This window comes from Vanessa cardui, chromosome 2, assembly GCF_905220365.1.
Source record: "Vanessa cardui chromosome 2, ilVanCard2.1, whole genome shotgun sequence".
Classification (NCBI taxonomy): domain Eukaryota; kingdom Metazoa; phylum Arthropoda; class Insecta; order Lepidoptera; family Nymphalidae; genus Vanessa; species Vanessa cardui.
In genome coordinates, this window is record NC_061124.1 from 7779885 (window position 1) to 7793165 (window position 13281).

General features: G+C 30.6%; 1 protein-coding gene across 1 annotated transcript in view; it reads left to right on the top strand.

The window, feature by feature from the left end:
* Positions 1-4438: 4438 nt before the first annotated feature.
* Positions 4439-13281, top strand: part of LOC124542182 (ATP-binding cassette sub-family C member 4-like) — a 35347-nt gene continuing 26504 nt past the window's right edge. The window contains exons 1-4 of the mRNA XM_047120127.1: positions 4439-4799; positions 10221-10352; positions 11886-12090; positions 12496-12721. Coding sequence (XP_046976083.1) covers positions 4579-4799; positions 10221-10352; positions 11886-12090; positions 12496-12721 — 784 coding nt within the window. The 5' untranslated portion in view covers positions 4439-4578. The remainder of the gene's footprint in view (positions 4800-10220; positions 10353-11885; positions 12091-12495; positions 12722-13281) is intronic.

Sequence of the window (13281 nt, forward strand, 5' to 3'; positions counted from 1 at the left end):
ATATTTTGATATTACACCTCCATCCAGCAATACTAAAGAGTGTCAAGTTTTGTCCTGAAGCGTGAGTGAGACAGTGTAACTACAGGCAGATGAGATACAACACGTTAGATCCCTAAGTTGGGACCGAATTATTTAATACTTAAAAAGTTTCAAAGTGTATAGGTGCCTTTAACCACCTCACATTAGTTGAACAATTTGCTTGTCTTATAATTTCTGAAAAGACAGAGAGAGGTACATAGTCAAAAGGTAGGTTCCGTATTAATTTTCTAATTTAAAGGCAATTGCTGTCTGTGTAGGTATTTCGTATTTGTAAGTAAGTAATAGTAGCTGCAGTGGAATGCCGCATGTATGTACGTGTGGGCTCATTATATTAGCGTGTAGTAACTCCGTACGTAACCTTGTGCCGACGCCGTTGAGGTACGTAACCTATGTCATTATCCTTCCCGAAGAAATTGTATGGAATACAAAAAAAAAATGCAAATAAGTGTCGAGATGGCCCAGTGGTTAGAACGCGTGCATCTTAACCGATGATTGCGGGTTCAAACCCATACAAGCACCGCTGATTCATGTGCTTAATTTGCCTTTATAATTCATCTCGTGCTCAGCAGTGAAAGAAAACATCGTGAGGAAACCTGCATGTGACGAATTTCATAGAAATTCTGCCACATGTGAATTCCACCAACCCGCATTGGAACAGCGTGGTGGAATATGTTCCAAACCTTCTCCGCAAAGGGAAAGGAGGCCTTTAGCCCAGCAGTGAGAATCTACAGGCTGTTGTTGTTGTTGTTCAAGTAAAAAATTATTTAAGATTAAATTAATAAATAAAGAAATAAGTAAGTTATTATGTACTGTTAGGAGTTTTTATGCATCGTCATTGACCATCCGATAAAAACTTACTCAGAAGTAACGTGACATTTGCTTGTATATTATATAGTTGTAGTAGTATATTAGTTGTACGGACGATGGTGACAAAAGGTGTTGGTGATTATGGTCACGAAGACCACATTGATTTTACTAGATTTTATATCATAATTGAAGTTTGCATATTTCATTGATTACTTTTCTTCTAGTTGCTAAAATAACTATATTGCTGGTTCCGTCCGCGGAAGGATTTAGGGCCTAGTTGTGTAACTCCACTGGAAAAAGTAGATATCCACACGAAGGTTCACTTAGAAGTATATTTTAAAAGAATTTATATCCAGCTAAATCATTCTTGATATCATTTAAAATAAAATGAAATAACACTCTCTAAATGACGACTTAGCCCAGCAATATTGCTAAACTAAGGCGAAGTAGATTATTGACTCGGTAAACCATTCCTAAGTTTCTTGGTAGTCCAAAAATTTAGGCACGCTTCAATTTGACCAACAATAGTCGACTTCTTACATAAGAAAAGTACCACCGATGTCTCTTCCTAAATGATACCTTTTTCAAAGACACATGGTAGGATACAGAATGCCACTGTGTTTTAACATTGCAAAACATCTTTTGGAATGTAATTTAAGACGAATCAATCAGTAGCCCAATCAAAGGTTAATGGTATACATTTGAAAAAAAAAACAAACGACAAATGCAGGTTTCTTCGTGTATCAAAAATCCAATAAAAATAAACTTTATTCAAGTGGGCTTTTACAAGCACTTTTGAGACGTCATTTAACAATTAAGTGAAGCTACCAACGGTTCGGAAAGTAGATTCTACCGAGAAGAACCGGCAAGAAACTCAGTAGTTACTCTTTTACAACATTTAAAAAAAACAAAGTCATGTTAGTTAATACAATTATTTAAATTAATATATCCTGCGTGGAAGTCAACAGGTATTAATTCCACGCCTTTTTATCGTCTACAAAATCTTGTATCGAATAATGTATAACAGAGATCCCATGAAAACTCATTGTGGCGCAGTCTGATTAAAGATGCACGTGATCGTTTAAAATGCACGTACACTTAACAACTAGTTAATCACGCTTTAATTGAAAAAAAAACTTTTATTGAAGCCACAAAATAATCCAATTCTACAAAACTACACCCTTCCAAGTCTTATTCAACATTGATTTTTCTAAGTCGCTCACGACTTCACGAATTTGACTGAGACTTTAAACTTTATTTTATATTTATCTTAATACCCCTAAGTATTGCTCGGGTTCTGTAGAAAATATTCGATTTACTGTACTTCGCTTTAACATAGGATACACAATTGAAATCAATTTTAATATATATATATATATATATATATATATATATATATATGTATATTGTTGGAATAAACAAGAACAACATCTGCGTAAAGTCACACAACGTCCCTTTAAAAAAAAAGGGCGGGAGATTCGTAGTTGACACATTGAGATGGCGAATATAATTATTACGGTATAATGTGATTATTGATGGTTATTTGTGTTGTAGACTAAATGTTTTTCTATTGTGGTAGATTGATTGTTATTTTAAATTAAAGATAATTGTTTTAGAGGTTAATCTACTTCCTACTTCTGGTTCTAAAAATATATATTATAAGAAAATATACCTTTAATAAATAAATATTTCTGAAATACACAACATCTTCATTCAAAACAATTCGCATCATACAATTTAAATGAATGATAATGATAGCTTGTTACACGAATCCAAAACTTAAAGAATATTGAGTTCATGTAATTAATTTCAAGTATATTAAACAATCTTGAAGAAGTAATGGAAACTTAGGACACTTGTACCACGGCTTCGTACTAAATCAAATGTATGCTCGACATAATTCTCGGAAATAAGTTGTATCAATTTGGTGGTAGCTACGTTTCCTCGCTATACATTTTATTCTGCTTAGAAATTTAGTGACAACCATTTATTTAGAGCTGCACTAACTAATGATTGCCTGTTATCTGTCTATTAGTCTGTATTATAACGTCATTGTTATTAATATGTTGCACTCTCCCGTTTTCAGAACATTTTTCGCGAAGTTGTTGTTACATAAAAGTAAAGATTCACTTGGTGGTAGGGCTTTGTGCAAGCCCGCCTGGGTAGTTACAGTCACTCATCCGATATCCTACCGCTAAACAAGAGTACGCAGTATTGTTGTGTTCCGGTTTTAAGGGTGAGTGGACCAGTGTGACTACAGACAGACGGGAAATAGCATCTTAGTTACCAAGATTGGTGGCGCATTGACGATGTAAGGAATAGTTAATATTTCTAACAGCGACGTCTATGGGTGATGGTGACCACTTAACATCAGGTGGCCCATATGCTCGTCCGTAAAAAATAGTAAAGGGGGACTAATTTAATTTATTAATTTAATAATTAAGAGAATTAATCAAGAAAGAAATCAGATAAATCGTAAAGTATTAGTAGTAAATCATAAAATAATAAACATATATATAGAAAGATTGAATACTAATCAATATCTATTAAATCGAGTTGTGGAATGAACGCGATTATATCAGATTATAATAAAAATCACGTTAGATAATTTGCTTATTGATGAGACTCCAGGCTAACTTCACAGCACAGAGTAAAACAAAGTATTGTAACAAACTTCTACCAGGATGAAATAAATAAGAAAAAATCGTAGGTACTTTTAATAAAGCTGAATTTATAAATTTTGACTCTATTCCTGTAAGCATTTCCATGTTCAAATCAATATACCGCTGTGCGTATTGATTACACGATTATCTAGTGGCTTCAGAATAATTCGCCACAGATAAAATAATTCGGGCCATCAAAAAACTGTTTCGAAATATAAATTATAAAAAAATCAATATTTTTATTTTTTATTTTATACAATATTTCAAAATAATTCTTCTTTTATTCTTTTATTGTGGTTTATTGATGACGTCATTTATATCCATGTTCTTTACATAAAAAATCGATTTATAATATTTTTATCATATATTTCAATTATCGAAGAAAAACCTAACACAAAACAACATTCCGATTCAATGAAAATCATCATACAATCGAGTGAAAACTCGTATGCTCACAAGTCTAAAAGTTAGGTTCTGATACAGCATATTAATAAAATCGGACAGAAAAATCAATACTGCGTCTATATCTACGTACTGAATATACAATAGTTCGAAAACAAGAACTATGGTAAGAGATACAACCGTTAAACTCTACCACGAGAATTAAAAAACACTAATATTTTGGAACACTACCTTACCTACCTCCGAAAAGCATTATTTTGTATTGTAATATTCAGGTTTCAAGACGTAACTGCGTGATCCAGTACAAGAATATATTCATCAACGGCCATGCGATCTTCCCATAACCGTTGCTTCGATCGACGATTGGCGTCTTTACTTAACTGAACTAAATAAAAATAAATATCTCAAATATTAATTATAATGTTGGAAAGCAATTATATCAGCAAATTTTCTCGATAAAATCTTCCACTGTCATGTTGTATGGATTAGATATCGTTTAATAAAGATTACTGTACCATTAAAGTGGAGCGAACCGCCTCGGAAAAATAAAATTATTCCTCATACAGTCTGGAAATGTCGAACGACGCGCGCGCACCTCCATTCCGCTTGCGATAGATAGTTACGGTGATAATAAAATACCTAAGTGTAAATAAATAAATAAATAAAAATGGTGACGATTAAAAATGATTCGAGTAAAAAAAATGAAAAACAAAAAGAGGACATTAAGAAACCAAAAAAGAAAAGTCCCCCCAGTTTCATTTCTCGATTATTTTTCATGTGGACTTTTCCCCTTTTCTATTACGGAAATCGTCGTGATCTGGAAGATGAAGATTTAATTCCAACAAAATCTGTATATAACTCGAAAACTGCTGGTGATGTTTTGGAAAGGTAATAAAAATTTTATTGATTCAATATTTGATTTATAACACATACAATATTCAACATTTATTGATAATGTAAAAAGTATTTTTATCTTATTAAAAAAAATATCTCTAAATCCAATCGAGAGTCTGTGAATTAAAAATACAGATGGATCGAAAGTATTGATGGAAACATATATGAAAATCTATACATTCCTTAAAAAGGGTCAAGTGATGTATTTATTAGTTATACTTTTTAAACTACTTTCATTTATGCAATATTTGAATTATTTTAATGAAATATACCACTGTGTTTAATTTTCGAATGATACGAACGATAGATAAAGAAAATACCAATTCTTTCACGTCGGATAAGAGAAAATTGATTAGTCAGGATCAGTTAGTAGATCAGTTCATGTTAATTTATTGAATTTCATATGTTAGTTTGTTCATCATATCTTATAAGTTAATGAAATGTAGAGAAAAGCCATCAACTTAATGCGAAAATTCATTAACTAATTTGAAATCGAGGGATGAAACTTATAACTTTAATTATTAATTAATTTAAAACGTATAACGTTTTTTTTTTTATATTTTTACGAATGTACCATACATGGATAAAATATAAGTTCTGAAACACTTGAAAACAAACTACCATACTTAAAAAAAACTTCAAAACCTTCACGTATCATACAATTTTTTTTCTAATTACGTGCTACAAAGAAGGCTTACTATGTATTTGAGATGAGCGTTTGACAGATTGCTTTTGCATTAAAGAAACTCACATGTAACTTTTATGAACTTTGTTTTTTGATTTAACCGTGGAAAAGTTTATTTATTTAATCAACAGTTAGTTCTTACATCTGACACAGTGCATATATTGATTATTAACCATTGTAAAAAAGAAACAAAATATTTTTTGTGTTACATTTGAGAAAAAGAGTTGTAACTGAGTTTCTGGTCGGTTCTACTCAGCAGATGCGAATATTGATTTTAATTCTATATCATATGGTCAGTCTGCTTACTAAGATTAAACGTATCTAACATAAAAAAATGTCTAACCTCCAATGGAAAAGATAACTTCATCTTTTGTAAATAATTAAGCCTTACTTAAAATAACAATGTAAAAAATATATGCGGCACAAAAAAGTTTAGATAAAAATATTAGTCTGTAAAATTGAGGCCCTTTTAAAATTATTTTAAGCAATCTATTAAAGACAAATTATATCATGAGATAATTATAATAAATCGGGATAGTGCAAACGCTATCTAATTACTACATATAATCTAAAGTTAACAAAAATATAACAAGGTTGCATAGTAATTGTTTTTTTTTTTTAATTAATAAGAAGGCAAGCACTTTATTTATTCAAAATCGTTTTGTTCTTAATATTGATTATGATAATTATTTTTTTATTAAAGTCAGTCACTTGTTAAGATAAAATATGTAAATTGTAATTAAATATTATGTAAATTTATTTGTCCTTTTAATACATAATTGAAAGTTATTATTAATTAACTAAATGGTAATCTTGTAATTTGTTTTAATTTAAAATAACTCATTAATTCGAAACAATTTAAATTAAAGTAAAAAATAATTATAATTTTAGTTACTTTAATCCCACTTAAAGTAGATCTAGCTTGTCGATGACCCACTATCGGGGCGAAGGCCTCCTATCCTCTTAAGAAGGTTTAATTAGCCCAGGCCTCTACTCCTTTGTGTTTGGTGGAATATATTAATCAAATCAAAATAGGTCTACTTTATTCTAGTTGCCTTTACAAGCACTTTTGAATCGTAATTTAACAACTATGTTAAGTAAAGCTACCCCTGGTTCGGAAAGTAAATTCGCCAAGAAGGATTTATTGATTAAAGTTATTAATTTCGGGTTATTTACCACATTTTTTTATTTTTGTTCGGTGGAGCTCGTCTTGTTCATTATCTACGAATGTCAACAAGAACAAGACATTCGTAGATAATGTCGAAATATTGAGCTCTACCGAACAGAAAAAAAACATCGTAAATATTCCGAAAATAAATAACTTTAATAACAAAAATAACCATGTTAATTTAAAATCTTAAATAGGATTTATTGACTTTGCGAAGTCGCAAAGTTTGCGTGATAAGCTTATCCTTATGTCTGGTGCATATACAATAATGATTTATCACAGATTTCATCAAAGTGATCATTATATTTGGCAATGTTCATCCGTCATATGTGATACACTAGTAATTATATTAAAAGACTTATGATCCGATTCCCAATCATAATAATTATTAAAATATGTACATTTTAAATTATGGAGAGATTTTTTACCATCCGACTTCTATACCCTTCAACAAATGACCGTGACGGTTTATATACATACACAGGCAGTGCCTAAAGGTTCTCCCCGTGGTCGATTGGCCTCATTCAATATCTGATGTACCAAGTCGCACTTAATCGATACAAATTACGTATCGATTAACTGCGACTTGTTACATCAAACAATCCAATCGATATACCCCCACGGCGACATTGGTCAAGACGTACTAACACATAGAAAATCACTTATAGAGTTGTTAATAAAACTATTAAAATACGTAGCGATACTGAAAAATAAAGTGCTCTGTCATCATAATACACGCCTTATATATTCGATTATTTGTGATGACAATCAACTTTCCACCAAAAGTATACTCAACTAACCCGCCCCGGCTTCGCACGGGTGCAATGATATGACATCACAGTGGATACTTCTAAAATTATCAGTGTTTCTTTACTAAATTATCCATGTATTATATATAAAAACCTCTCGAATTACTCTATCTTTAAAAAAAACTGCATCAAAATCCGTTGCGCAGTTTTAAAGATTTAAGCATACATAGGGATATAGGGACAGAGAAAGCGACTTTGTTTTATACTCTGTAGTGATGATTGTTATCATCAAGCGGTCGATTGTAACATCCCTTTAAATCCTGTCATACACCTTACCTTGCTTCGAACATAAATTAATAAGATAGGAACTTATCTTGATGACGAAACATATACACGTTTGTATGATTCTTGCATACTTATGCAATTATTTTTTTATTTGTGTCTGATTCATAAGCATAATATGCAATTATAAAATAAAATTTACTACTGTTTCCTTTGTGATATTGTTCTGTATATTCATACTGTAGAATTGAAGATTTTGTTTATTTGAAGGTCATAAAACATAATTATAAACATTTAGGTTCATGATATATTTAGGACAGTATAGGTCTCAATGCATAACAATTTCAATTGAATTATAGATTAGGTATTGGCTATCCTAGCTAGGCTATTTCAATAACTTAATTAATCAGCCCATTCATAGAAAGTAAAATATTTTTAAGTATGTAGGTGTGTGTGTTCGTATGCTACATGCATGATGTTGTATTTGTGCGTATGTGTCAGTTAACACTTAGTTGTAGAAATAATGTGTTCTTCTGGTTTATCGAACATCTACTTTAGCAGGACGTAGATACTTTTATTTAACTTTTTATTAACCACATCGTTTAGTATAAACACATTTCGAAGTATGCAATGCAATGCAAAAAATGTTATTTTTGCATCGTTTGATAATAGTATTATGCTTTTCTGCTGGTATAAAAATTAAATATAGACGAATTATTTTTTTACGCTAATTTTAATTAATTCCTAAATTATTGCCCGTTTATAAGTAATACATGTAGGAAAGTATGTTTGTATCTTTTATCAGAATATTTTTTTAAACAGACTTATTATAATAAGAATGTTTGTAATTTAAGTGTAATTTAGAACACTTATGTGTAAACACTTCGCTATACTTTATAATCTGTATTAATGAATGAGAAGACTTTTGTGTTATCATGCTGAAAATAAACTATTAAATAGAAGACAGGTACAGAGTATTTTGGTGACAGTTGTAGTATTTATAGTAATTGTTAGACAATGTCTGTCGACTGTTTCCCTGCATCTTAATTTATATAACAAATAAAAAACTTACCCAGTCAAGCGTCAAATGAAATATTTATTATTCGTTTAAATTTTTAATGCTGTAAATGATGTACAATTTAAAACAACATAATTTAAAAAGCTAATTAAAACAGATTCTTAATTTAATTAATCAGTATTTTTATTTATTTCAAAACATAATTTATTTGGAACGGAATAAATCAAGTAGCCATGCCATGTTAAAAGATTATATTTTACTGGCAAGGCGATGTCATTATATAATGAGACTGTCAATTGGCATATTTATGACATTTTAAAGCAATACATTATTATTGATTGGTGATTGGAAAATATCTATTTAATGCAGCAGCATTAACATCATTGGGGCCATAATCTGCTTTGTTTAAAAGGGATTTATTTAAAATGCCATCAATAAGTCCGAACTGTAATGTTTACATGTAAGATAAATCTACCAATTAGATTAAATGGATATTATATTTAATTATTAGCTCGCTGTGCCGACACGTCATATTCACCGCGCGCCAATTTTTGTACCCTTTTTCCCGCGCTTTCGTAATGTGTCATTCCAGATGACAGATGCATAAATACACAGATAATATATATTCATATAAAATTTAAATCCAATACTAATTAATATGTTATTATATATCATATAAATTTTCACATAACAAATTCAAAACATAAACATCCGAATAAGAAATTGATTATTTCATATTTCAATGTTGTCACCACTCAAAATATATGTACTTGATATACAAAAAATGCATTCAAATGACTAAATTTATGTATCAAATATTTATTGTTACTCATTATGATTAATTAGTATTTTATTCGTTATTTACTTATTACAAATTATAGTCTTTTTAAAAAAATAGCAATGAAATAATTAAGTTACTTAACTTGGTTGAAGGGCTGTCTGTCTGTCCACTTTTCGGTCATCAAATTATTCTAAGAACAAACAACAGTACTCAGTATTGTTGTGTTTCGGTTTGAAAAATGTTTGAGCCAATGTAACTACATGCACTATGAAGTTAGTTCAGAAGGTTGGTGATCAATTGGCGATATAAGGAAGTTAATATGTCTTAGAGCGTCATGGTCTAAGGGCGGGGTGGCCACTTTCCATCAGGTGTAATAATACGCCACAAACCTTGGGAGCTAAAATGGGTCATAGCATCTTAGTCCCCAAGGTTTTTGGGCCTTGTGGCCTTGTATCTGTATTTTCGCTAGCTCTAGCGTGAAAGGTGAGTACCTTTCACGAAAAGATAACTGATAAATTATTTCTCTGTTGAATTTCTGAATTTTATTTAACACTATCGAAAAAACGGTATAGTACACAAAAAATGACATCCCTAATAATTTAGAGTTCTAAATGTACTTCGAACGACACAACAAGTTTTTTTTTTTCAATATATAAATATAAATTTTCGCATGTTAGTTTTAATAATCAGTTCAAAATTATATACAGATATTAAAAATGTTTTTTTTTTCAGAAATTGGCTACAGGAAGAAGCGATGGCAAAGGCCGGAGGGAGAGAGGCGTCGTTTGCAAAAGTTCTATTTAAAACTTTTATATGGTCGTTCATACCTGGTGGAATTATGCAATTTATATGCATTGCATTGAGGTAAGAAACATTAAATTTCAGTAACTCAGACGTCTGTACCCTTACTCTCAAGAATATTATTCATCGTTCAAATAAATATTTACTAAAAGCCGAGATGGTTCGACAGTGTAGGTGGAATTTTAACCATAAATTCTAGGATCCCAAACAAACCTCAGAATTTTGTGCTAAAAAATTGTCTCGAGTTCTTGTTAATCATATCATCATAGTACCATCAAACCATATATTCACGAGCCCGAAGAAGTCTTGTCACATCTCTAATAACACTTACTCAAGCACTCTGTATTACTAAATTAAAACAACACTTTCTATTGTTTTTTAACATTAGGTTAAATAAATGCTCAGCGGCTAGTTTCACAGTTTGAATATACAGTTATACAGTACATAATCCTACCATCAATTAATCACTAAATCTTTATACCGTAGAATAAAAAATACAAAATATCGAAAAGGTTATTATTCAGTTTAATTATCAAGAATAAATCACTCCTAAAAACTTCAGCTAAGTAAAGTTTTAGTAAAACACATTAATAATATTTGCTGTACTCTCATACGTTCAATATAACCCCAAGACTAGATTCCCTCCCTAGTCGTGTCAGCAATCGACATCAAAATAAATATTCATGACATCGTCAGCAACAACATGTCGTCAAAAATTAATGACATACGCCCTGTGTTACAAAGCCTCACCAAACCGTGCTTGTTTCGAAACAACCTCGCTTTACATTTTTGTAGGACGGGAACAGTTTTTATTTCGTTTCCAAACATTACACGAACGATATTTTTAAAAACTATACACTAATGAAATGTATGTACTGATAAGTATTTAAATAATTAACATTTGAGGTCTAAAGTGAAAATTCGCATATAATGCAATGCCTCATTATCGTACTTTATAAGACTTTAGATCCCAAAATCCAGAATAAGAATCCAATTAAGGCTGTTTTGGTACTTTTTTGGCAAGCTTTTTATCGAGAAATATTCAGTAGCAACTCGGGGTTAATCATTTGGCAATGAATCTATGCCATCCCTGTTGTATCTGCGGTCGGGTCAGGTTATGAAAAGTCCACACACACACACACACACAAAAACATACATTTCTTATTACAAGTGGATTTCATTAAACACAATTGTAAGTATGATCTGAGGCTGCATGTGCTTTTGTGTGTGTAGTTGTGAATTCTTTTTTATCTCGCATATCTTGCGTACTGATAATGACATTAATCTCAAGCTAATTTCTTCCAACGCCATTTAATGTTGATTCATATCGATTTTCCATTCCTTTAAGATACAAAACCGTTCTAAATAGAAGATACTATTTGTTTTAAATTGCGTGAAACGAGTTATTGTGTATATATAATATTGCGTTGAAAATAATGTTTAAAAATGTTTTTACTATTTACATTAAAAAAAATAATACAGAAGAATTGATAACCTCCTCCTTTTTGAAGTCGGTTGAAAATAGACATAAAAGCTTTTTAATTTAAATAAATTATTAATTTAAGGTTATAATTTAAACTACATTTATGTTAACAGGACAGGGTCACCCTTACTATTTGGAAGTTTATTGGAACATTGGTCTGTCAATTCTGAAATGACTCGAGAAGTTGCCTCGTATTACGCGGCTGGTTTGATATTAGCGAATTTATTGGCAGCCTTTTTCAATCATCATGGTAATTTTTACTGCCAGCAATTTGGTATGAAATTGCGAGTCGCCACCAGTACTGTTATGTTCAGAAAGGTAAGTAAATTATATGTTTAGGCATATAAAGTTCGAAATTCGAAATCTTTAAAAGGACCTTATAATTTTTTTTAAAAGGTAACACCATAATATTTGAATTAAATTTTGAATTTTGCAACTATAGAACACGAGTAACGATATAGTAGTCACACAAAATTAAACGAATAATCTGATTGATTAGAAATAAACGTATCTTGATATTATATCTATACAGTATTCATAAAATATTTTTTATTATCATAAAATCACAATATAGCTCTTATTACATATTAATATTAAACGAAAAAAATAATTCAAGTGCTTAAAACGTTATTACGTTATTATCATTGACATTACGTGCTTATCTGATAAACTAATTTGCTTCGCACCAAAAAAAAAAAAAAAAACTAAATGGATGTATTTTAGATAATGCGAATGAATAACGGATCGCTCGGCGAAACAACGGCCGGGAAAGTAGTCAATCTGCTCTCGAATGACCTCCAAAGGTTCGACCTAGCGTTCCTTTTCATGCACTACGTGTGGATAATACCGCTGCAGCTTGCCGCCGTTTTCTACTTGGGATACGCCCAGGCTGGATACGCAGCAATCATCGGCCTGACTGCGTTGATAGTCATCGCCTTACCTATTCAAGGTACACCACATAATGTCTTGTCTTTCATTATATATACGCTTTCCAATATTGATGAATTGCAAACGAACTTAGTTCTTTAAATACAATTAAAGCCAGTTTCTACAATTCGATATTCTAATTTCGAATTATAATTCTTTTTTTAAATGTAGGTGATGGAAATTAATTTTAAGTGACAAAGAAAATTTAAAATTCAAATACTCATTTGAATTATAATAAAAATTCATTACAGTTTGTATAAAGTGTTTTAATTTATTAAATTAAACTAACAAGTTAAATATTTAATGCTTGTCCATCCTTAGTCTACTAATTATTAATGAAAATAGGTCGAGAAGCCAGTTTTTGCCGTCATAGATTCAATACCTGCTTTCTCCGATAATTTGTCATAGATATATTTGCTTTTCTGTGTCTTAGTATCATATAATTAAATTTCAATGGCTAAAAGCTGTGAAATATGTGTAAATCATAAATATATAAAAATGCAAATATTGTGACATAACGTAGGTAAATTTTCAATAAGGATTTTACGTAATGCAACAAGATAAACGGATTACAATAGAAAA